The sequence below is a fragment of the Procambarus clarkii genome, chromosome 40 (genome assembly GCF_040958095.1).
Source record: "Procambarus clarkii isolate CNS0578487 chromosome 40, FALCON_Pclarkii_2.0, whole genome shotgun sequence".
Classification (NCBI taxonomy): Eukaryota; Metazoa; Arthropoda; class Malacostraca; order Decapoda; family Cambaridae; genus Procambarus; species Procambarus clarkii.
This window is the reverse complement of record NC_091189.1, coordinates 23,317,690-23,344,295: the sequence shown is the minus strand read 5'-3', so window position 1 is coordinate 23,344,295 and position 26,606 is coordinate 23,317,690. Positions and strand designations below refer to the sequence as shown.

The 26,606-nt window shown below is 42.1% G+C and overlaps 1 protein-coding gene across 3 annotated transcripts in view; it reads right to left on the bottom strand.

Moving 5' to 3' along the window:
* Window positions 1-378: 378 nt before the first annotated feature.
* Window positions 379-26,606, bottom strand: part of LOC123757976 (uncharacterized) — a 31,842-nt gene continuing 5,614 nt past the window's right edge. For 2 of the 3 annotated variants that reach the window (XM_045742040.2, XM_045742041.2), the window contains exons 2-4: window positions 23,201-23,279; window positions 22,809-22,928; window positions 379-1,885 (exon numbers count right to left, since the gene is read on the bottom strand). In XM_045742040.2, coding sequence (XP_045597996.1) covers window positions 1,758-1,885; window positions 22,809-22,928; window positions 23,201-23,279 — 327 coding nt within the window. In that variant the 3' untranslated portion in view covers window positions 379-1,757. The remainder of the gene's footprint in view (window positions 1,886-22,808; window positions 22,929-23,200; window positions 23,280-26,606) is intronic. The other variant, XM_045742042.2, reaches the window with a different exon arrangement.

Below are 26,606 nucleotides of genomic sequence, written 5' to 3'. Positions count from 1 at the left end.
AAAGTAAGTTTTGTAGTTGTACACATGAAAGTTTGGCGTTGTCACCAAAAGAAACTAGACTGAAAAGTTTATAAGGAAGAGTCTATCATAAGACTTAGGCTGTGAGGAGGACCACTTCTGAAGGAGCCAGCAATGTGGATAGAACACATCTTTTATTTTAATTGATGGCTTATTCAGAGCAGCCACAAGAGTTTATGCTCTTGCAAAAATATTGTCAATTGTATATTCAACAATTGTTTTCACATACCAACCAAATATTGCAGTAAGCACTTAGTATTGAGGGTACCACCATGATTTTTGCTAATTATATTTGTGTATGCATGGCAACCATTATTATATCAATGGTTGGAAGTGAAAAAGGTTAAACAAACTTGCCAGTAGACATTTATACAACAAATATTTTTTGTTTTGTTACCGTAACATTGCTATTACTGAGATTATAAGTCCATAAACATACCAATACTTATATTTTGGCACAAACTTGGCACAGCATAATCTAAAAATGTTGCACACTGTCTACAGTAATTCAGTTCCAACACTGCCGCTGAACAGCAACCACTTTTCGCCAGCAACCTAGTGTGCTTTGAGAAACAAAACCTAGCGACACTGATCACATATATATTTGTCGGAAAGCCACTGGGAATGAAAGCAGTCCTGCAAGGAAAATCTCTCACACACACTAAGCAACTCGAGTCAATGAAACATAGCCAGGTATTTTAGCTTTTAAACCCAATATTTGTTCTTATGTTATAGAGATGTAGTCCAATTATGGTCATTGACTGTTTAACTTCAGCATGGGCAAATACTGAAATTAGTAACAGATTCACGTTAAGTTTAAGTATGGTAAATGTTTTCGTCAATGTAGCCTGCTTGTACTGTTCACATATGCCCAATTAAACTGGCTTACAAAGGCCTGAGGCTGGGTAATGTTGGCCTTCAAATGTTTGACTGGACAGATAGCTTTCAAATTACAAGATGCCTGAATGTTGAATGGTTCTAAATTTTTTACTTAGACATGGCTGACTAAATCTTGGCCAGTTGTAGCCAACAACAGTTCTCATACATGCTTTTCATTATGCCACCAATGGGTAAATGTTTATTACAGAAATGAATCATTTTTATGGTAAGTAAATGTTATAGAAAATGTTATATTTTTAATATGGTTAATCTGTTGTCTAAACAGCTTTGATTGTGTTGATCTTTTTAGATGGGAGATGCAAAAATCTGAGAAAATCCACTATGGATGCGAGGTGATGCGAACCTGCGACCACAGCATTGCCAGTTGCATATTCTCCCACTAGATCTTTTTTGTGCATATGCAAAAATATGTCTGGTTAGGTTTCTTATGTATGGGTGTACTATCTGCATATTTTACCTCAATATAGGTATTCTATCTGTTTTAGTTCAATATGATAGTCCTTTCTATTTAACCCTTTAAGTTTTCTTAGTATAGTTTACTCAAGTTTGCAATCTCATTTTCATGCAATCCTGTTTGGATCTAATCTGGTTTGTAATTTACTACAGTATTCACTTTTGATAAACTCCTGTTTGTCCATGTCTAGCTTCTTTGTTTTCCTTTTTTGTTGAAAAATATATATATTATCTATATCATTTCTTTTCGTGGAATTTGTCTTGCCTGTCAAATGAAGCAGTGCCATATTTTTCAGTTTGACATCTGTTTCACTCCTTTTTCTTGATTCCTCTTGCCGTTTTGCTTCTGTTTTCTATATTATACATTTCATTACTTATCTAGTTCCTTACTTCCTCTTTTTGCCTGTCTCCATCATGCGAACCAGGAGGCCAAGGTAGTTGGTAAAGCGGTGGTGGCAGTCCATGGAGTCTCTGCACCCGCTCAGGGGCATATCCAGCCGGGGGCCGTTGGGACCTGCCGGAATATTAATACAGGTATAAGAGTTTGTGATAAATTATTACCAAACTTGGGTAGCAGTTTGTCACTGCACAATGCATGGATAGAGCAGTAGATACAGTACTTTAGTGACTACTGCAATTGGAGTATACTACTTGTGCAACTCGTCAAAAAATTATAGTACAGTACTTAAAGGAACTATGGTGGAATGCACAAGAAACTATTCATTTTGTAGAGGGCATGAGACCAACAACAAACCCAAATTTTCCGATGCCTTGTATAGCACCAACATACTAAATTAGGCTTAAGATGGCATGTATTATGCCCAGGATTCCAATAGTATGAAAAACTTTTTGGTACAATGGTCCAATTTTGATTGGGTTAGGTATAACTGCCTTGCATGGACCAAATAGGCCTTTTGCAGCTAACTTTATGCTTATATTCTTGCTAATCATGGTACCCAGGCAATCCAAGTGCCCAGCCCTTTTCAAGAACCCCTCCCAGGTCTCTTCTCCCCCCCCCCCACCTCTTACACCCTATCTCCCTCTAAACACAAATTCCCCATATCCTTCAAAACACACACACATCTCTGCCCCCCAAACTTTCCCAATCTCCATATACACCCACCCGATCTCCTCAAAACTCACAACCCTCCCTGTAAACCCACAACACACATTCATCATCAGTGCCAAAATCTACACACCCTCCCAGTCTCTGCCCTATCTATATCTCTATATCTCTATATCTCTATATCTCTATATCTTTATCTCTCTCTCTCTCTCTCTCTCTCTCTCTCTCTCTCTCTCTCTCTCTCTCTCTCACCGTGAGCATAGCTCTCTTAACTACACTTAAAATCACACTCACACTCCTTCCCGGTCTCCCTCCACATTCTGCTGTCCCTTTTTTCCATTCACGTCCACCCCCATCTCTCCCACAAACCACCTCAACTCCCCTACACACATTTTCCTCTGTCCCCAACCTCATAAAAACCCTCCTTGCACACCTCCATCTCACCACGTTACTGTAACCATCTTCACAGAAATGTCCCTCTCCCCCCAACCTCCCACCTTTCCCATTCTTTCCCTCCAGGCGGGAGGGACTCACTCACTCTCGTGAGTGTGTGTGTGCGAGAAAACATGCAGTTTATATGTCCAGCAAACACGCAACGTAACCACGTTTTTATTGTTGTTGTTTACAACATTGTGGTAATGCTGTGTGTGAGATGAACATTGGAAAACAACCCTTACTTCATAGGAGCTTATCCTAATTAAACACAGGCTTGGGGGTTGAACCCATGACACTCCGTACAATCACAGATCACCTTGGAAAGTTGTGAGGCTAACTGCAAGCATCTGGCCTCCAATCTCAGACATTCTATTTCATAGATACTACTAGATCATGGTTATAGCAGGCAAACACTTCTCTCGCAATTAGCCGAGTTGGTTTCTGTGTGAGCCTGTGTTGATCGTGAAGCACAACTCGTACAATTTAATTAACTGTCTACAGGAAATGTTAACATTTATAATTGGTAACAATTATAAGTGGACTGATAAAAGCCCCACATCAAAAGGATAGCATCAGTGGCATATGCTACATTGGCCAACATAAGAACTTCCTTTAAAAACTTGTTCAAGGAATCATTCAGAACCTTGTATACCACTTATGTCAGACCAATCCTGGAGTATACAGTTCCAGCCTGGCGTCCATACCTAATTAAACACAAGACAAAATTAAAGACTCAGAGGTATACCACCAGACTAGTCCCAAAATTGAGAGATGCTTTTCGAGGAAAGGCTACAGGAGCTAAGCCTCACGTCCCTGAAAGACACGAGTAAGGAGAGAGATGATCACCACCTACAAAAAATCGAGGAATTGACAGGGTGGACAAAGACTATTTAGCATGGGTGGAACACAAACAAGGTTTTATTTAATATTTCACATGCAAAGTACAGTAATTATCAAAGAAGGCACCAAGCCGGGAAGGCTATGTAGCACCATAAAAAATGAGGAATAATCAGAGGGCGCTATATATAAGAGGGCGTTATATCACTAAGGATGCCAATAAGAGAAACTTATAAGGCGAACGATATCAAAATTATCCGATTCACCAAGAATTCTATCGAGGGACGGTCTGGAAAGCAAGACGCGCGTCCTGGAAGTCTGGACATTCAACAAGAATATACACAACTGTAAGAGGGACAATAAGGAGCAGAGCAGCGCTCCATTAAGTGTCCGTGAGTTAAGCGCGTATGGCCAATACGCAACCTTGCCAGAGCCGTTTCCCGCCGCTGGTTATGGTGGTAGGAGGAAGGCCACAGGGACACACTACTCTTAAGAGTACGAAGTTTGTTACCAGTAACAGAAGACCAACAACCCTGCCAACGGGTAAGGATGGAGGAATGAATAACTGGGTAAAAGTCGGAATAAGGAATACCTTTATGGGAGATGGGACAAGAGAGGATAGCTTTCTTAGCGGCAGCGCATGCTCATTTAAAGAGAACACCAATATGGCTGGGAACCCAGCAAAATTAAACTGTTAAGGGGGCATATATCGGAAAAATGAAAACTGGTTTGATTTCAATCAAACTTTTTTTTTACTAGTTGTATATAAAATTTGGTTTAACTGACCCAAGTCTCAGCATCATAGCATAAATAGGAAGGGAGAAAAAAATATTGAATTGTCAAAAAATTTCCAAAATGGTCAAAATTTAACATCAAACAAAGGGTCAACTGAAATCATGTCTGACTAAGCTATCACAGTAGCATATAATAAAGTATTTAAATATTTACTTTTATGCCAAAAAATTAAAAAAAAAAAAAATCAAATTTTTTGTTCATACTTCTTATCAGCCAATTTGCATGAAACTTGTACACCGTACAGAACGTATGCCTATCTGTAAAGATGCAAATTTTGGAGGAAATTGGTTGAAGTCAACTTCAACTACAGGTGATCTTATTTATTTTAAAGTAACAAAAATTGCATCTCCTCTTTCATTTTTTTCAGTTTACATGAAATTTACACCTTATGTAGAGTTGACGTCTCTACAACATGTCTAAAACACTCTATTCCTAAGTTCATTTATTGATTTTATAAATATTTGCAAACATGAAATATTGGCATGTATTTTTGGGGGAACTTTGACTGCTTGTATTAGTAAAACTAAACATATTTTGGATAATCCTTTTAAGTAAAATCCTTTATTATATGCTAATATGATATGCGAGTGTCATGTGTCATTGAAATTATGTCATTTGAATTTTGTGGTAGGAGGAGGATATTGAAAATGTGTAAAATTCGTTAAAAAAAATCTCCCTTTCTATTTGGGATGCAATACTGAAACGTAGAATTGCAGCCCTTCTTATATACGACTTGTAAAAAAAGTATGGTTGACATTAAACAAAATTTCCAATCGTGTCTACCGTCCACTTAAATCTGCGAGAGATAAGAAACGGCCAATGTTGAATCCTGACAACCAGATGGACTGGATTAAAGGACCAGAGCCATGAGGGCACTGCGAGAGTCGACTACAATCACAAAGGAGGATTGACAGCGATAAAGCAGGAGACGAAGAGCATGGAGTTGGGGGGGTGCTATATTAAGTTTGATTAGGGCATGGGTATACCCAAGGAAACAGAGTTAGTATAAATGGGATTAAGTCAGAGTGGGGAAATGTTGCAAGTGGAGTGCCTCTAGGCTGTCCTGGGACCTCTCTTGTTTATAATACAGTATATACAAATTATTTAGATTCAGGTTTGAGTAGCAACAGTTGCAAATTTGCCGACGATACAAAAATCGGTAGGGAAATAAACACGGAAGAAGACTCGCTGTCACTTCAAGTCGATCTAAATAGGGTTTTGAAATGGTCAAAAGATTGGCAGATGTCTTTTAATGCTGATAAATGTAAAGTTTTGAGGCTAGGTAATGATGATAGTTACAAGATACGAGCTAGATGGTGTTGAGATTGCGAAATGTATCTGGGAGTTATGATTAGTAAGAATTTAAAACCAAAGGATCAGTGCATGAATGTTCGTAATAAGGCAAATAGGACACTGGGATTTATTAATCGAAGCGTTAGTAGCGAGACACCTGGTCCCCATTTAGATTATGCAGTTCAGTTTTGGTCGCCGTACTATAGAATCGATATAAATTCACCTGAACGTGTCCATCGTAGGATGACAAAGTTTAGAAACTAGATTAATTAGAATTAATCCTGTTCTAATTAGAAACCTGTCATATGAAGAGAGATTAACAAAGCTTAAATTGCATTCCCTGGAAAGGCGAAGAGTTCAGGGGTGACATGATAAAGGTTTACAAGTGGATGAATCTACATAACAAGAACATAAGAACATAAGAACATAAGAACAAAGGTAACTGCAGAAGGCCTATTGGCCCATACGAGGCAGCTCCTATTCTATAACCACCCAATCCCACTCATATACTTGTCCAACCCGTGCTTGAAACAATCGAGGGACCCCACCTCCACAATGTTACGCGGCAATTGGTTCCACAAATCAACAACCCTGTTACTGAACCAGTATTTACCCAAGTCTTTCCTAAATCTAAACTTATCCAATTTATATCCATTGTTTCGTGTTCTGTCCTGTGTTGATACTTTTAATACCCTATTAATATCCCCCCGGTTATGTCCATTCATCCACTTGTAAACCTCTATCATGTCACCCCTAACTCTTCGCCTTTCCAGTGAATGCAACTTAAGCTTTGTTAATCTTTCTTCATATGAAAGATTTCTAATTTGGGGAATTAACTTAGTCATCCTACGCTGGACACGTTCAAGTGAATTTATATCCATTCTATAATATGGCGACCAAAACTGAACTGCATAATCTAAATGGGGCCTAACTAGAGCAAGATATAGCTTGAGAACCACACCAGGTGTCTTGTTACTAATGCTGCGATTAATAAATCCAAGTGTCCGATTTGCCTTATTACGAACATTTATGCATTGATCCTTTTGTTTTAAATTCTTACTAATCATAACTCCCAGATCCCTTTCGCAATCCGACTTCGCAATCACAACACCATCTAGCTCGTATCTTGTAACTCTATCATCATTACCTAACCTCAGAACTTTACATTTATCAGCATTAAACTGCATCTGCCAATCCTTTGACCATTTCAAAACCCTATCTAGATCAACTTGAAGTGATAGTGAGTCCTCCTCCGAATTAATTTCCCTACCGATTTTCGTATCATCGGCAAATTTGCAAATGTTGCTACTCAAACCTGAATCTAAATCATTTATATATATTATAAACAACAGAGGTCCCAGGACAGAGCCTTGAGGCACTCCACTTACAACATTTTCCCACTCTGACTTGATTCCATTTATACTAACTCTCTGTTTCCTTTGGTATAGCCATGCCCTAATCCAGCTTAATATAGCACCCCCAATACCATGAGACACTATTTTTTTAATCAGTCTTTCATGTGGCACTGTATCAAAAGCTTTGCTAAAGTCAAGGTATACAACATCGCAATCCTTACCACTATCCTTACATCCTTACCGCAATCCTTACATCGCAATCCTACCTTTACTCAGAAAGTAAAGGAAGTACCTAAGCAAACATTAGTTGTGGGAGATTCCCAGATAAGGTATTTGGATAGAACGTTTTGTGCTAGAGATAGGGGGAACAGGTTAAGGGTTTGCTATCCCGGAGCTGGCATTGGTGATATTATAAACAACATGAATGATATTATGGCTGGTAATGGGAACAATCCCATTATTTGCATTAGCGTGGGAGGAAATGATGTTGGTCGAGTCAGGAGTGAGGAACTGATTCAGAGGTATAAAACAGCCATAGAGTTAGTTAGGAGCAAGGGAGGAATCCCGATCATATGTGGCATTCTTCCAAGAAAGGGAGTGGGAAATGAATGGATATCGAGGGCACTTGGTGTCAATTGCCGGCTGGAAAGATATTGCAAATCAAATGCAATATCTTTCATAGACAACTGGGAACACTTCTATGGAAGAAATGAAATGTATGCTCGTGATGGGGTGCATCTATCGAGAGCTGGGGTTGTTGCTGTTGCGAACTCGCTAGAAGAAGTGGTTAGAGGTGTTTGTTTGGGTTTAAACTGTTAGTAGATAGAGGTATGGGAATTGATTTGGAGGAAGGAGGTAATAAAAGTATGTGTTTGTGGGAGAAAGGAATTGGCAAAACGATCAGGGAAAGAGAAGGTCCGCAAAATAACAATTCACTTAGGGTATATTACACTAACAGTAGAAGTCTAAGAAATAAAATTAACGAATTAAATGCTCTTGTCTGCACAGAAAAAATAGATATTATTGCACTTACCGAAACGTGGATGAATGTAGAAAATAGAGAACTATTAGCTGAATATCAAATATATGGATTTAAACTATTTCACACAGATAGATATATTAGACGAGGAGGTGGAGTAGCCATATATGTTAGGGACAATTTGAAATGTAGTCTCAAAGAGGGAATCAAAACAGAGCCACACACAGAAACTATTTGGATTGAATTAAACGAAAAAGCTAATAATATTATAATAGGAGTAATATATAGGCCACCAAATTTAGACAGAATGGAAGCAAAGCATCTATGGGATGAAATATCTAGAGCATCTAGATCTAACAGTATTTATGTCATGGGTGACTTTAATTTTAGCGGAATAAACTGGTTGAACAAAACAGGGAATAGTGAAGCAGAAGATTTTCTAGAATTAATTGACGATTGCTTTCTTACGCAACACATTAAGGAACCAACACGGGAAAATAATATTTTAGATTTAGTGTTAACTAACAGGGAAACGCAAATTAATGACATCGAAATAGGGAGTGAGCTAGGGAGCAGTGATCACAAAGAAATCAGATTTAGCATAGAATGGAATAGACCAGTAGGAGAAAATTCTGTTAAAGTGCCAGATTTTCGAAAAGCTGATTTTAATAGCCTAAGAAATTTTTTGGGTCAAATTGATTGGAAAGGCTTGGGTATGGGGTGTGGGCCGGTCTTGGAGCGAGACATGAACCCAGCGATAGGTGACTTAAATGGGGATTTCGATGTGGATTCAATATATAACTTATTTAAGAATATTCTAAACAAAGCACAGGAACGTAGTATACCATACAAATTGAATAGATCGTATACTAATGACCCAAAGTGGATAACAAAGAATTTGAAGAACCTTATAGGTAAAAAGAGAGCTTGGTACAAAAGGATTAAAAATGGGGAGGTCACTTTAGAACAGGAATTCGTACAACTGGTTAGCAATGTTAAAAAAGAGATAAGGAAAGCAAAAAGAAACTATGAAGTTCGCATAGCAGGGCAAGCAAAGACAAATCCTAAAGGGTTTTTTCAGTTATATCGTACTAAGACTAGGGAAAGGATAGGTCCATTAAAAACTGAGACAGGTCAAATAACAGATAGTGATGAAGAGATGAGTAGTATTTTTAATAAATATTTTGTATCTGTATTTACTAAAGAGGAACTTAACAATATGCCTTCAGCCGAACAAGTCTATGTGGGTGGGGACGAGGACAGGTTGACGAGTTTAGCAGTTACCAGGGAGGATGTTCTTAAACAAATAGTAAAACTCAAACCAAACAAATCCCCAGGGCCGGATGAAGTGTTTGCTAGGGTGCTTAAAGAATGCAAAGAGGAGCTTTGTGACCCACTGTCAACCATATTTAATAAATCAATAGAGTCAGGCAGAGTGCCAGAGTTTTGGAAAGTTGCTAATGTGATACCAGTTTTTAAGAAAGGAGATAGATCACTTGCGTCTAACTATCGACCAATTAGCCTAACGTCTATTGTGGGAAAGTTACTCGAATCTATAATAGCAAATAAAATTCGTCTTCATCTTGAAAAACATAAATTAATAATTGAGTCGCAACATGGTTTTATAAATGGCCGTTCATGTTTAACAAATTTGTTATCTTTTTATTCTAGCATTGTTGAGGCAGTTGATAGTGGTAAGGATTGCGATGTTGTATACCTTGACTTTAGCAAAGCTTTTGATACAGTGCCACATGAAAGACTGATTAAAAAATAGAGTCTCATGGTATTTGGGGTGCTATATTAAGCTGGATTAGGGCATGGCTATACCAAAGGAAACAGAGAGTTAGTATAAATGGAATCAAGTCAGAGTGGGAAAATGTTGTAAGTGGAGTGCCTCAAGGCTCTGTCCTGGGACCTCTGTTGTTTATAATATATATAAATGATTTAGATTCAGGTTTGAGTAGCAACATTTGCAAATTTGCCGATGATACGAAAATCGGTAGGGAAATTAATTCGGAGGAGGACTCACTATCACTTCAAGTTGATCTAGATAGGGTTTTGAAATGGTCAAAGGATTGGCAGATGCAGTTTAATGCTGATAAATGTAAAGTTCTGAGGTTAGGTAATGATGATAGAGTTACAAGATACGAGCTAGATGGTGTTGTGATTGCGAAGTCGGATTGCGAAAGGGATCTGGGAGTTATGATTAGTAAGAATTTAAAACAAAAGGATCAATGCATAAATGTTCGTAATAAGGCAAATCGAACACTTGGATTTATTAATCGCAGCGTTAGTAACAAGACACCTGGTGTGGTTCTCAAGCTATATCTTGCTCTAGTTAGGCCCCATTTAGATTATGCAGTTCAGTTTTGGTCGCCATATTATAGAATGGATATAAATTCACTTGAACATGTCCAGCGTAGGATGACTAAGTTAATTCCCCAAATTAGAAATCTTTCATATGAAGAAAGATTAACAAAGCTTAAGTTGCATTCACTGGAAAGGCGAAGAGTTAGGGGTGACATGATAGAGGTTTACAAGTGGATGAATGGACATAACCGGGGGGATATTAATAGGGTATTAAAAGTATCAACACAGGACAGAACACGAAACAATGGATATAAATTGGATAAGTTTAGATTTAGGAAAGACTTGGGTAAATACTGGTTCAGTAACAGGGTTGTTGATTTGTGGAACCAATTGCCGCGTAACATTGTGGAGGTGGGGTCCCTCGATTGTTTCAAGCACGGGTTGGACAAGTATATGAGTGGGATTGGGTGGTTATAGAATAGGAGCTGCCTCGTATGGGCCAATAGGCCTTCTGCAGTTACCTTTGTTCTTATGTTCTTATGTTCTAGGGTAATCCTTACCACTATCAACTGCCTCAACAATGCTAGAATAAAAAGATAACAAATTTGTTAAACATGAACGGCCATTTATAAAACCATGTTGCGACTCAATTATTAATTTATGTTTTTCAAGATGAAGACGAATTTTATTTGCTATTATAGATTCGAGTAACTTTCCCACAATAGACGTTAGGCTAATTGGTCGATAGTTAGACGCAAGTGATCTATCTCCTTTCTTAAAAACTGGTATCACATTAGCAACTTTCCAAAACTCTGGCACTCTGCCTGACTCTATTGATTTATTAAATATGGTTGACAGTGGGTCACAAAGCTCCTCTTTGCATTCTTTAAGCACCCTAGCAAACACTTCATCCGGCCCTGGGGATTTGTTTGGTTTGAGTTTTACTATTTGTTTAAGAACATCCTCCCTGGTAACTGCTAAACTCGTCAACCTGTCCTCGTCCCCACCCACATAGACTTGTTCGGCTGAAGGCATATTGTTAAGTTCCTCTTTAGTAAATACAGATACAAAATATTTATTAAAAATACTACTCATCTCTTCATCACTATCTGTTATTTGACCTGTCTCAGTTTTTAATGGACCTATCCTTTCCCTAGTCTTAGTACGATATAACTGAAAAAACCCTTTAGGATTTGTCTTTGCTTGCCCTGCTATGCGAACTTCATAGTTTCTTTTTGCTTTCCTTATCTCTTTTTTAACATTTCTAACCAGTTGTACGAATTCCTGTTCTAAAGTGACCTCCCCATTTTTAATCCTTTTGTACCAAGCTCTCTTTTTACCTATAAGGTTCTTCAAATTCTTTGTTATCCACTTTGGGTCATTAGTATACGATCTATTCAATTTGTATGGTATACTACGTTCCTGTGCTTTGTTTAGAATATTCTTAAATAAGTTATATATTGAATCCACATCGAAATCCCCATTTAAGTCACCTATCGCTGGGTTCATGTCTCGCTCCAAGACCGGCCCACACCCCATACCCAAGCCTTTCCAATCAATTTGACCCAAAAAATTTCTTAGGCTATTAAAATCAGCTTTTCGAAAATCTGGCACTTTAACAGAATTTTCTCCTACTGGTCTATTCCATTCTATGCTAAATCTGATTTCTTTGTGATCACTGCTCCCTAGCTCACTCCCTATTTCGATGTCATTAATTTGCGTTTCCCTGTTAGTTAACACTAAATCTAAAATATTATTTTCCCGTGTTGGTTCCTTAATGTGTTGCGTAAGAAAGCAATCGTCAATTAATTCTAGAAAATCTTCTGCTTCACTATTCCCTGTTTTGTTCAACCAGTTTATTCCGCTAAAATTAAAGTCACCCATGACATAAATACTGTTAGATCTAGATGCTCTAGATATTTCATCCCATAGATGCTTTGCTTCCATTCTGTCTAAATTTGGTGGCCTATATATTACTCCTATTATAATATTATTAGCTTTTTCGTTTAATTCAATCCAAATAGTTTCTGTGTGTGGCTCTGTTTTGATTCCCTCTTTGAGACTACATTTCAAATTGTCCCTAACATATATGGCTACTCCACCTCCTCGTCTAATATATCTATCTGTGTGAAATAGTTTAAATCCATATATTTGATATTCAGCTAATAGTTCTCTATTTTCTACATTCATCCACGTTTCGGTAAGTGCAATAATATCTATTTTTTCTGTGCAGACAAGAGCATTTAATTCGTTAATTTTATTTCTTAGACTTCTACTGTTAGTGTAATATACCCTAAGTGAATTGTTATTTTGCGGACCTTCTCTTTCCCTGATCGTTTTGCCAATTCCTTTCTCCCACAAACACATACTTTTATTACCTCCTTCCTCCAAATCAATTCCCATACCTCTATCTACTAACAGTTTAAACCCAAACAAACACCTCTAACCACTTCTTCTAGCGAGTTCGCAACAGCAACAACCCCAGCTCTCGATAGATGCACCCCATCACGAGCATACATTTCATTTCTTCCATAGAAGTGTTCCCAGTTGTCTATGAAAGATATTGCATTTGATTTGCAATATCTTTCCAGCCGGCAATTGACACCAAGTGCCCTCGATATCCATTCATTTCCCACTCCCTTTCTTGGAAGAATGCCACATATGATCGGGATTCCTCCCTTGCTCCTAACTAACTCTATGGCTGTTTTATACCTCTGAATCAGTTCCTCACTCCTGACTCGACCAACATCATTTCCTCCCACGCTAATGCAAATAATGGGATTGTTCCCATTACCAGCCATAATATCATTCATGTTGTTTATAATATCACCAATGCCAGCTCCGGGATAGCAAACCCTTAACCTGTTCCCCCTATCTCTAGCACAAAACGTTCTATCCAAATACCTTATCTGGGAATCTCCCACAACTAATGTTTGCTTAGGTACTTCCTTTACTTTCTGAGGGGCCTGCGCTTCCTTTCTCTTCGTTGCTTTCCCTTTTGCGCGATCCACAGTCTCTCCACAGCACTCGTCCTCCAAAACGTCAAATGAATTTGAAGTTGCTATGGCGTTTGAAGGCGGCTTTATCAAAGTCTTCTTAAGGCCCCTGTCTTTCGCAACTCTCCAAGACGAGGTCCCTTTACTGCTGGTCTCCTCCTTCGTTACTTCTCGTTGTTTTTTAAGCTGACGCACCTCCTCCCGCAGAGAGTCCAACTATGTCCTCAGGGCTCCCACTAGAGTCACCAGGTCATTCACTACAACTTCCATATTAACAAAGGGGATATTAATAGGATCAACACGAAACAATGGGTATAAATTAGGTAAGTTTAGATTTAGGAAAGACTTGGGTAAATACTGGTTTAGTAACAGGGTTGTTGATTTGTGGTACCAATTACCGCGTAACGTGGTGGAGGTGGGGGTCCCTCAATTGTTTCAAACGTGGGTTGGACATGTACATGATTGGGATTGGGTGGTTATAAGTAGGAGCAGCCTCGTATGGGTCTTCTGCAGTTACCTTTGTTCTTAGAGAATAGCATAAAGTTCTGCCGTGAAGATGCTACTCTCCGGAGGCAGGCGACACGACGCAGGCGAATTAAGAAGACGAGAGAGATATCAAATAATATACACCTGGAAGTTACTGGAGGGCCAGGTCCCAAATCTACACAGTAAAATAACAACGTACTGTAGTGAACGATATGGAAGAAAATGCAGAATAGAACCAGTGAAGAGCAGAGGTGCCATAGGAACAATCAGAGAACACTGTATAAACATCAGAGGTCCACGGTTGTTCAACATCCTCCCAGCGAGCATAAGAAATATTGCCGGGACAACCGTGGACATCTTCAAGAGGAAACTAGATTGTTTTCTCCAAGGAGTGCCGGACCAACCGGGCTGTGGTGGGTATGTGGGCCTGCTAGCCGCTCCAAGCAACAACCTAGTGGACCAAACTCAAAGAAGCCAAGCCTGGCCTCGGGCCGGGCTTGGGGAGTAGAAGAACTCCCAGAACCCCATCAACCAGGTATCAACCAGGTATATAGGTGTGGTCAGGAAAAACAACAGAGTAGCCTACACCGTCTGCATACTTATACCCATCGGTGAAGATGGAAATGGAGAGGGAGTGTGAAGAGAAGTGTTCAAGGAAAAGCCGTTTCAGAACTGTAGGAGGGGTAAAAGCTTTAGTGATATGGGTCAGGGATTTACAATATTGAGGAGGGGGGGTGAGAACCCTCCACGAGGGTAAGGACGGAACAACACGAGGAGAAATATTAGTAATACTAACCAAAAAATAATGTTGCAGGCAAGACAACCGGACAGAAGGTGGTGAAGGGGAACAGGAACTATAGGGGGAAGTCAAAGCACGACACAGGCAAGAGTGAGGGTGTTGTAAGGACCGCGCAAGGTAGCATAGACAGTATTCACCTAGTTGTACTTGCGGGTTGAGCTCTACTCTTTCGGCCCGCCTCTCGATTAACTACTATTGTTCTTGGACTAACTACTATTATCCCCCCCCCCTTTCTCTCTCCACACCACACACACACACCCCAAGAAGCAGCCCGTGACAGCTGACTAACTCCCAGGTACCTATTTACTACTAGGTAACAGGGGCATAGGGCGAAAGAAACTCTGCCCAGTGTGCTGTCCGCTCAGCCACCGGCCCCACAAAAAAATAAACAGAACCCTTCCCCATATGAGAGAATCGAACCATGAGCCAGTTAGGTGCCTGGCCAGAGCATTAACCATTAGGTCACACCTCAGATCGGTCACAGTGGCGATCTCGGCGGTCCTGGAGAGACAGGAAGCCAGTTTCAGCATGCAAGCTGAGGGCGGGAGTCGAACGAAAGGCACCAGAGCTGAGGCGCAACCCAGTATGGTGCAAAGGATCAAGATGGCGAAGAGTAAGAGTAAGCAGGGCAACCATAATCGAGTTTAGACAGTATGAGAGAGGAATACAAAGAGGAGAGTGCGCCTATCTGCTCCCCAAGAAGTATGGGACAAAACCTTAAGTAGGTTAAGGGCCTTAGAGCATTCAACTCGTAGGTAAGAGATATGGGGCGACGAAGACAAAAAGAGTGTCAAAGATTAACCCCAAAAGCTTAACGGAATCCTTGTACACAAGGGGATGACCATAAAGTAACAGAGGGACGAAGAACGACATGCTTCCGAGTAAAAGTCATAGCACAAGTCTTGGTTGCAGAGAACGTGAAGCCATGATTGACAGCATCAATCGCAAGTTGAAGTCTCCGTTGAAGGAGAGGCGAATCATCACCTCGACAACAAAGAGTAAGATCGTCGACATAGAAAGCGGAGAAGACAACAGAAGGAAGCGAGAAAAGAAGACCATTGAGAGCAACTAGAAAAAGAGTAGTGCTCAGAACACTACCTTGGGGGGACATCGTCGAATTGCTGAAAAGAGGCAGAGAGTGGGGCACCAAGCCTTACTCTAAAGGAACGACGAGAGGAAGCTTTGTAGGAAGAGGGGGAGATTACCACGAAGGCCAAAAGAACGAAGTTGGGAAAGAATATGGAATCTCCAGGTGGTGTCGTAAGCCTTTTCCAGGTCAAAAAGGACAAACGACAGAGGTCGTCGCAGCAAAAGCAGTACAAATATAGACCTCCAAGTTCACCAGGACATCGGTCATGCTGCGGCATTTGCGAAAACCAAATTGAGAAAGGGAGAGGTGGTGATAGTGTTCCAAGAACCACATCAGACGAACATTGACCATACGTTCAAAGAGTTTGCAGACAACTCGTGAGGGCAATAGGGCGGAAGTCCTTATGGGATGTCCCGAGAGACCCCGGTTTCCGAATAGGGAGTACAAAGGCATCCAGTCAGTCCTCAGCGACTGACGATAACTCCCAGACTTGGTAAATACTGAGACGCACACAGAGGGAGATAGCGAAGCATCTCTATGTCATCAGAGCCTGCTGCCGTAGAACCGCAGAGGGACAGTGCAGACTGAAGTTCAGAGAGAGAGAAGGGATCGTTATAGGAAAGGCGGAGAGGAGTGCGAAAATGTAAGGGACGAGATTCAAGAACAGGCTTACGAAGGAAGAATGATTGAGGAAGATGAGAACCGAAGCTAACAGTCGAAAAGTGAGAACCCAGTTCGGTCGCGACCTGCACTGGGTCCGACACAAGAGTATCACGCAGGTGAAGAACCGGCGAGACATCTGGAACGAACTTACCCGCGCTCTTTCTGATTTTCTTCCAGATATGTGGCAGAGGAATATCGGACGTAATGGTGGAAACATAATATTTCCAACTCTCACGTTTAGCTGTAGGGATGGTCCTACAGGCTAAGCTTGCCTTCCGAAGGCAAGCTTCGCCTGCCTTCCGAAACAAAATAAAAGAAGCGGTCGTCTGCCGGCGTCGGTGTTTCTTCCAGGCAGCACATTTACAACGGACAGCCCGAGCACAGTCCGCATTCCACCAGGGAACGCACTTCCACATGCCCCGGGAGGTAGAGCGGAGGGCAGCGTCGAAGATTGTGTCATCAAAAAGGAGGAGGGCGCGCGAGAGAGGCAGAGAGGGGAGGGAGGTCAGAGAGAATAGCATGGAGGATGGAATAGGTTCCAGTCAGCTTGGCAAATTGCCACCTAGGGAAGGAGAGAGGAGGGTGAAAAGAGAAAAAGGAAACGAGGATGGGGAAATGGTCCCTTATGGAGGTCATCAAGAACCCGCCACGTGAGATCTAAGTAAAGGGACGACGAGCATAGAGAAAGATCAAGACAGGAAAGGGTGGAGTTCGAGAGTCCACATGAGTGGGCTCACCAGAATTCAGAAGAGACAGGGAAGAAGAGAGGACGAACGGATTGAGAAGGCGGCCTCGGGTGTTTGTCAGAACATCACCCAGAGAGTATGTCGACAGTTGAAATCACCCAACAGGAGCACCGGCACTGGCAAGGAGTCCAGGAGGTGCTTAAGATCAGGAAGGGAAAAACGGGACATTTGGGGGGAGATAAATGGAACAGACTGTATACCATTTACTTAGAAAAACATGGGCAGCAGAACAATGGATAGGCGATGGAAAGAGTAGAGGGACGAAGGGAATATCGGTACGAATCGAGAGAACAGTAGAGTTATGGGCCCCAGCAAGAGCTAGGGGGGTGGGGAGAAAGAAAGGAATAACCATGAAAGTGACCAGGACGAGCACCAAGCATTGGCTCCTGGAGACAAGCACAAAGTGGTGAAAACTGTGTAATTGTTAAGAACAACGAAGAAACAATGGTAAAGAAGAACACCGTATATTAAATAAGCTCAGGATTAAAATCAGGGTTAGGGGGTATGGGTAATCTTAGTGAGGATGGAGGGAAGGGAGCGGGAGGACAGACTAGAGGCAGACGGACGGGGTCCGGAGGAGGAGACAACCGAGAGGGGCTGTCAAGGACAGGAGGAGGAGGAGGGGCAGAAACCGGGGAGCGCACCTTAGCAAGGGCAACAACCGAGAGGGAATCAGAGACTAAAGAAACCTCCATAGCTGGGACAGGGGGCCCGACCACCGAAATGGGAGGAGTCGTAGCAATAGAGTCAGAGGTGGGGGGCGAGGAAGAAAGCGATGCCTTCTTACCTGCTGGAGAGGATGACAGAGGAGCCAGGCTTACGTTTCAGACTCAGACAGACAGGTGTTCCTGCAACAACGTACTGGGCAACAGACTCAATGGTTTCAACAGGAGATGAACGGGAATGAACAACATGAAGATTGCTGGGAGGATGATGATGACAGCCTGGACAGTCAGGCAGCATGGAGGGCCAAGAGACTGGGGGGAGGGCTGGGGAAAAGGATCGGGGGAAGATAGGAAAGACACTGGAGACATGGCGGACCGGGTAGGAAGGAGGAAACTCCAGTTGGAGAACCAGGAGGGAGACCCTCCAGGACAGAACGTAAAGAAACAGGGAAGGAGGCGGTGGAGAGAAAGAAAGGAATAGTCCGGGTCCAAGGCCTAGGAAGGGTTGTGTGATTGAGGAAGGTGGAAAGGATGGGGAGAGGTAGAACGCAACACACGAGTGTGAGACACTATTGAAAGGGTGGAGACGGCGGACTTGGCATCTCGCTTCAGGAAAAGTCAAACGATCCCAGTGTTTCAAGTTGAGGACGACTTCAACCTTGTAGTGTATACACGTGCAGGAGAAGGTAGGGTGGGCCTCACCTCAATTGAGGCAGTGAGCCTGGGGAGAAGAGCCATCTGTCTTAGAGTGGTCATCGTCCCCACACATGGGGCATAGCGAGACAAGACTTGTGCATTTGAGGGTACCGTGCCCGAACTTCCAGCACTTATTACAAAGTCTAGGAGAGGGGATGTACTGAACGGAGCACCTGGCACCAGCAAGAATGAGAGAGGGCGGCGGAAGGGTCCTACTATCGAAGGTGATTTTCACAACTCGAAGGGGCTGATGGCGACGACCACGAGGGGGTCGAGTGAACGTGTCCACCTGGAGGACAGGATGGCCTTGGGCTTCGAGGATATGTTTAATATCCTCATGGCAGTTTTTTAGGTGCCTAACACCAGTTGCAACATGGTGCAGGAGGAGAACAGTGCCAACACTGGGATTTAACTGAGCATTTTTGGAGACCCGAACAGGGGTCTCCCCAGTGCGGGACAAAGCAGTTAAGCAGGTAGCTGCATCCAGAGAAGGAGCAGCGACGACACGTGTACCGAAACGAGTGGGGTTAAAAGTAACAGAGGCATCTACCGAATCAACAAGGTGTTTATGGAGGGAGAAATCGTCAGGTGTAGAATCGAGATGGTGGATATCAAAGTATTTAGTCCACGAAGCAGGACCAAACAAGGTGTAATACGTATTAGTATGGGAAGGGATCGTGCGGCTGTGGCGGGGATGACATTAAGAACTCCCAGAGAAAGAGGGATTAAAAGGCGCAGTAGTCACAGTGAAAGACTGAGCCATGCCAGGGGACAAGGTGGTCACCGCTGGGGGCTCGACCCAACCACAAAGGAGGGGGGGGGGGAGCCGAGGGGAGTAGTTAAGAGGAGCTAGGTCTGGGCCCAATGTAGCGGGGCCTACAGAGCCCGGTCTTTCAACAGTCTGACTCGGGGGCTTGGTCGCCTACCCCATGAGCCTGAAAAGTCATAAGAGGAACAGTATTCAGCAATATGAAAACGAGAGGTAATACTTTCATTCACGAATGTGACCCTGTACCCACCTCCGAGCCACAATTAGAAGATAGGACACCAAACAAGACAGGTCTTGCCGCCCCCCTGCCCCCAGGGGGTGCGTCGTGAGTATACGCCCCACAATCGCCACATTAAGAACCGTCAATCCGTCGAGATCGGGTTCAGCGACGAAAGGAGGATTGGCATCGTTTGGCATAAAAGCGTCCCCTCGCTCGCGACGTTGGGTCCCACAGTTCTACGGGTGAGAGAGTATGCCTCCTCAAACATCCGGGCATCAAAGCAGATGTCCAAAAGAAGAATCAAGACGGGCAAAATGTCGGTGGGAAATGACAAAAGGAGAAGAGGGGGGTGGGAGAAAAATGAAACATAAGGAAAAGGAAAAGACATCTGGCAAAACTGGTGAAGACAGTAGCATAAGGCTTTCAAAGGACAGAGGACTGTCCCGTTGAGCATCACACTCCAGCAGCCCCCCTTCCCCCCCCCCCACCAAGCCCCCTCACTGACAACGGGCCGGAAAGGGAGAGGGTTTCACATACAGAGTCACACAGGATATTGGCGGCGCCAGGCAATCTGCCTTACCAATTCAAAAGTAACACCTTTTTAAGTGTTAATTGTTTACTCGTTGAGTAGAGGTCAGATGACCTAGCTTTCTGCTAAACTGATAATTGCAGACAGGTGGCTATTTCCATCAAACAAGCCGCTGACTAGGTGTAGCAGGAATGTTGAGGTGGCGAGAGCGCCAGAGGTTATCTCCTGGTATATCTTGATTATCTTGAGATGATTTCGGGGCTTTAGCGTCCCAGCGGCCCAGTTATCGACCAGGCCTTTTTTTAATACACCCCCCGGGAAGCAGCATGTAGCAGCTGTCTAACTCCCAGGTACCTATTTACTGCTAGGTAACGGGGGTATCAGGGTGAAAGAAAGCATTTTGTCTCCGCCTCCACCGGGGATCAAACCCGGAACCTCAGGACTACGAATCTGAAGCAATGTCCACCCAGCTGTCAGGCACCCTAGGCAGAGCATAGCTCCCGGTTCCCGGTCCCAACTAACCCCTAAATACCCGTGGAACTGTACATATATATATATGTGAGAGAGAGAGAGAGAGAGAGAGAGAGAGAGAGAGAGAGAGAGAGAGAGAGATGAAAGAGAGAGAGAGAGATGAAAGAGAGAGAGATGAAAGAGAGAGATGAAAGAGAGAGATGAAAGAGAGAGATGAAAGAGAGAGAGAGAGATGAAAGAGAGATGAAAGAGAGAGCGAGAGCGAGAGCGAGAGCGAGAAGGGAGAGGGGGGGAGGGGAAGCAAGCCTAGCTACACCAGAGGTTCCAGCAGGCCAGGCCGGGTGGGGACTGACAGCCGTTCCCCGTCTCTCTATCATTGTATACTCTGACTTTGACGAGTGAATTTGTAAGGTTGATGTATATTGTGTTTTCATATTGAAGTGGTGTGTCATTTTCGGGGGTAGTCAGCCGTAGTTGTTCTCAATTTTTGGTGCAGTAACTAATTTTGAATTAATGTTGACATTTGAACAAGTGAAATGGTTGAATTATGATAATCATTTATATATTCATTATGGGTAACTTACTTTTTAAATTGTCTTTAATTCTGATCCCTAGATCTTGGATGATGAAAGCTAGAGTGGAGAGCACTCTGAAGTTTTATGTTTTAAGATTTTGGTCTATATGATTTCCATGCTTACAGATGATGTGATAACACCAGATAATATTTTTGTGTAGACAAGTTCCATTCCTTGTCTTATAATTAACTAATGAATGGAAGGTGGCAGCATTTTCTACTTTCCTTCTTTCTCTCATTCTAAACTTTCCCTTTCCCCTGATCACTCTTCCTTACTCCTCCCTTCCACTTCTACCCATCTTCACTCTTTGAATTATCGGAAATTATAGAAAATAAGAAGATACGTTACAGCAGAACCAAAGCTCAACTCCCGCAAGCACAACTAGGCGAGTACAAAAAAATATGTGGACTTGGTTTACAAACGCTCAAACACAACCCGTCCTCCTGTTTACATAGTACTTGTTGTAACTATGTGCACCATCGTACAAACATTGACGTACTAAGCAATCAGAATAATTTTGTACTGTTCACTTCATAGCGTCCGAAAGAAAGCTAAACAAAAAATATTCCTAGGCCTAGTATAGCACACGAACTATATTAGGCCTCAGATATTGTGTTTTAGGCCTAGGAAGTTTAGGTTTGTCTTTGCATCACAAATATATAAAAAAAATCCAGTTTGTCCAAATTCAATAGTACCGATTTCTACTTTCTAATTGCGTTGCACGTCGGTATATGTACTATGGTGGTCATCGTTACTATAAGTACTGCCAGCACAGGAGGCTGGGCTCCTCAAACTCTTTATTCAAGCAAGCCACAATATTCAGCACTATGTGGGAAGGTTTCCGGCTGCCGAATCTTAAGTTCGGAAAAAAGGTGGTTTTCACAATTTCAGTTCTCATAGATGATTATTATATAATGATAATGTTTATTCAGGTAAAAGTACATACATACAAAATGAGACAAGCAGAATGTTGGATTTCTAAGTCGAGCTAGTATATACTATGCCTAAATCCACCAGTACGCACAGCGTTTCCGGCATAAACTAAATTGATTATTGCAAATTGACAAAATTAGCAGTCAGAGATAGAAATAAGACATGCACTAAGTAGGCCTAGACTGTCTGTCGGCAAAATAAAATGTGGTCTGTTTAAGCTTAATTAACTAGAAAGCAGGAAGATATTAAATTGTATATTGCAGTTCATGGAAACTAGTGTGAAGAAGCTTACTGGCTGTTATTATACCCCTTCAAGAGCTTTGCCCTGTGGTGGTGGTGAGGGGGCTCACGGAAGACTGTCTGGGGACGGCGGGAGTTGCCTGGGGCCCTACTTGGGGTCAGAGGGAAAATTAAAAACTGAACACCCATTTGAGTCATGGACCTGCTCTGTGGAGGGGTCGCCCAAGAAGGGTCATCCTTCCAGGTTGTGCGGGTGTCCGGGCTGGGGCGAGAGGGAGAGAAAGGTCTTTGCACCGGTATTTACTATTTGTGCCTGCAGAATCGAGCTAATTCAACATGGAGAGGTTATTCAATAAATTTACATGTTAATAATACGAGGATTGACTGGAATCTCTCAGATCCTGGTCCAGAATCAGGGCATTCTATATTTATGAAGAAAAGTAAAGAGCTAGTACATTTAAAGTCAAAAGACATGGGAGGGGGACTGACCATCAACAACCCTGATGTCGTTGATCTGTGGCAGGTTCCGGCGAAGGAGGGTGACGAGGTCAGTGTTGAGGTCGTGGAGGTACGCGGTGCCTGGGCCCCCCAACACCTCCCGGGGCCTCTCTGTTGGTCACAACACAACTTAAATTCGTTTTGACTCTGAAGCCGTATGAAATATAGTATATTTAAACGCATCATTGACAAGGGCTTTCTGCTCTACTGTTGCACCATTACCTATATAATGCTGCAGCATCTAATGTTATTAGACAAGATACAAATACACTGGTTATATCAACTATCATTGGCTAGTTCAGTATTCATGAAAGACTTGCTTTGCAGGCAGTTAACCCGCCTACATTTCGACTTCGATTAAAATGGGAAAAGTAATGTCTCACCCTGAAGAACGGCGGCGTGGGCAGGTTCAGTGAGCATCAGGGCCACAACCACCATCACTAGGGGCGTTGTTCTCATTGTCTGTAAGAAAAGTGTATAATGTAATACAAGTTACCATCACCAGAGGTGCTGTTGGCATCACATGTAGCCAGACCGAAGATATGTAATAATCTTTGCCCAGGCGCAGACTGAGTGTAAAGAAGGAAAGATACCTATGAGAAGAGAGCCAAGTCAGTATGACAATATGACCGGCCTCTGGCCGGTCAAGTCCGGCCAGAGGCCAGGCTTGACTTGTGAGAGCTTTGTCCAACAGGTTGTGGCTTGCAGCGGCCCGCAGGCCCACATACCCACCACAGCCTGGTTGGTCCGGCACTTCTTGAAGAAAACTAACTAGTTTTCTCTAAGATATCCACGCTTGTTCCGGCAATATTTCTTAGACTTGCTGGGAGGATGATGAACATCCGGACCTCTGATGTTTATACAGTGTTCTCTGATTGTGCCTATGGCACCACTGCTCTTCACTGGTTCTATTCTGCATTTTTTCCATATCGTTCACTGCAGTACGTTGTTATTTTACTGTGTAGATTTGGGACCTGGCCCTCCAGTATTTTTCACGTGTATATTATTTGATATCTCGTCTCCTTTCGAGCGAGTACATTTGGAGAGCTTTCAGATGATCCCAATAATTTAGGTGCTTTATCGCGTCTATGCGTGCCGTATATGTTCTCTATACTCCCTCTATTTCAGTAATCTCGCCTGCTCTGAAGGGGGAAGTGAGTACCGAGCAGTATTCAAGATGAGACAACACAAGTGATTTGAAGAGTACAACCATTGTAATGGGATCTCTGGATTTGAAAGCTCTCTTAATCGATCTTATCATTTTTCTGGCTGACGCAATATTTGCTTGGTAATGCTCCCTAAACGTTAGGTCGTCAGACATTATTCCCAAATCCTTTACATGCTGCTTTCCTACTATGGGCAAATCTAATTGTGTTTTGTACCTTGTATTATGTTTATTGTCCTCATTTTTACCGTACCTGAGTACCTGGAATTTATCACTTAAATATCGTCCCTTTCTGTTGCCCAGTCGAAAACTATATTAATAATATGCTTATAGTTTTTCAATGCCTTCAGCATAGGTAATTTTCATGCTGATTTTTGTGCCATCTGCAATGGATGATGCGAAGCTGTGACTTGTATTTTTTGTCTATATCTGATATGAGAATAAGGGAAAGCAGTGGTGCAAGGACTGTACCCTGAGAAACACAGCTTTTAACTGTGCTTGAACGCTATTTTATATGGTTGACTGTTAATTTGTGTTCTGTTCGACAAAAAATTGAGTATCCAGCGTCCTACTTTACCGGTTATTCCCATTGACCTCATTTTGTATGCTATCACTCCATGATCACATTTATTCAATGTCTTTGCGAAATCTGTATATACCACATCTGCACTATGTTTTTCTTCTAATGCCTCAGTGATTTTGTCGTAGTGGTAAAGTAGCAGTGAGAGGCATGATCTTCCCGCTCTAGATCCATGTTTTTGTTATTTTTTCCTTATTTTGTAGCGTCGTCTTCGTTCTCTAAGTTGAACCTCTTTCTGGCTTTCTTAGAAGGAACATGTTTCAGAGACTATATGCTTTAGAAGTTAGTTTTCTATTCCTTCTGTAGGATTTATATTATATTACTTAGAACAGTTTCCCATTGACTGTTCGTAAGTTCCCTGTTTATTTTCTCCCAGTCTATCCTTTTATTATTAAAATTGAATTTACTAACTTCTCTCACTTGATCATTGTTTTAGGTCTATTTTGAGTACTGATGATAGTTTGCACTTCAATGAGCTTGTGATCTGAGTATGTGGTATCTGATATCGTAATGTCCCTGATTACGTCTTCATTATTTGTGAAGACCAGATCTAGAATATTTTCGTCCTAGTTGGCTCTGATATCGGCTGGTTGAGTGAACATTTGTCACAGAATCTAAGCAGTTCTCTAATCTATGGTTGATTATGTCCAGATAGATTTCCTGATATATTATTATTTACTATTATTATTGTTTACTATTCCCCATCTTAGACTATGCAGGTTGAAGTTACCAAGGAAGATAATATCAGGTATCGGGTTTGCCAAACTATCAAGGTTATTCTCCATTTTGTTTATCTGTTCTATGAATTCCTTAACTGTTGCATCGGGTGGAGGGGGGGGGGGGGGGGGAGGGGGTTGTATATTAGAATAATAACCAAGTTTATTTTTTCTATCTATTTTACTCCCAGTACCTCTACCACCTCATTTGTAACGTTAAGGAGCTCAGAGCATACAAGGTATCCATCCCAATCCTCCATGTGACCTATTTACCCCAGCTCACCTGTATAGGTTATATCCTGGTATCCAGAGCTCACTGTCCAACAGCTCCCCTGCTCGGGGGGCTTCTGGGAAAACTCAATATTCTGCACTTGACTCAGTGAGGCCATTTATGAATTGTACTTTGTTTTTGTTCTTGTTTTCAGTCGTTGTATGTTGGCAAAGATGAACGAGGTTACTCTATTTAAGGTAGTTTAACTGGGAGACTTTTGTGGCAGGTCCATTATACGTGGTCATGTTGAGTTTGTTGTGACCAGTGCCGATTGTTGTAGTTGTAGCTCTGTTGTGATGTGTAATGTATCTGTAGCTCTGGTATACAAGTGGGTCTGGCATCCAGTTCTATACATTCTCTATGTTCCTTATTTTGATATCCCTTTCGTCTTGGTATAATAAATTAATTGAGTTTCCTCCAAATCCATTATCTTGCTTGCCACTCTTTATGTAGCGTTCCCGGGCCGTTCACGTGCAAGTCTGGCCAGCTGAGGTCATAACATTTTCTGTCCTCGAGTGAGGTTTGGCACATGTCAGGATGGAAAAACCTACATGTTGATCCAAATCGACACTGTCCTTTCCTAAGCATATTTAAACATTTCCTGGGATGATGGTAACTGCATTCCAGACACTTTCTATTTCCAGAGTGTCTATGTCTACAAACGCCCTTTATATAGAATTTGCATATGTCTGTCCTTCTGGTCTGTCTGTCTGTCTATGTCTCTATCGGGGACTGTTGAAGTGTCTGTCGATACCGAGCTGTCAGTGCTGTCTGTTACACTTTCTAGTCTACTGTCATCTGTATCCGTGTATACTGAATCAGAATTTACAATTTCCTGAATTTGTTTGTTTCCTCCCTGTCCATAGCCTCAGCTCCTGGTCTATTGTTATTTGTTTCCCCACTTTCTGGATGTCTGCTAGGCTTTCAATAAATTATTTTTCTCGGTCATGATCATGGAATCTTGACGGTTTCTTAGTATATTCCAAGTTGGCAAAACATTGTTGCATACGCAGAGTAAATGGCCAGTTTTGAGGCCGGTGGTGTTGCTCACTTCTGT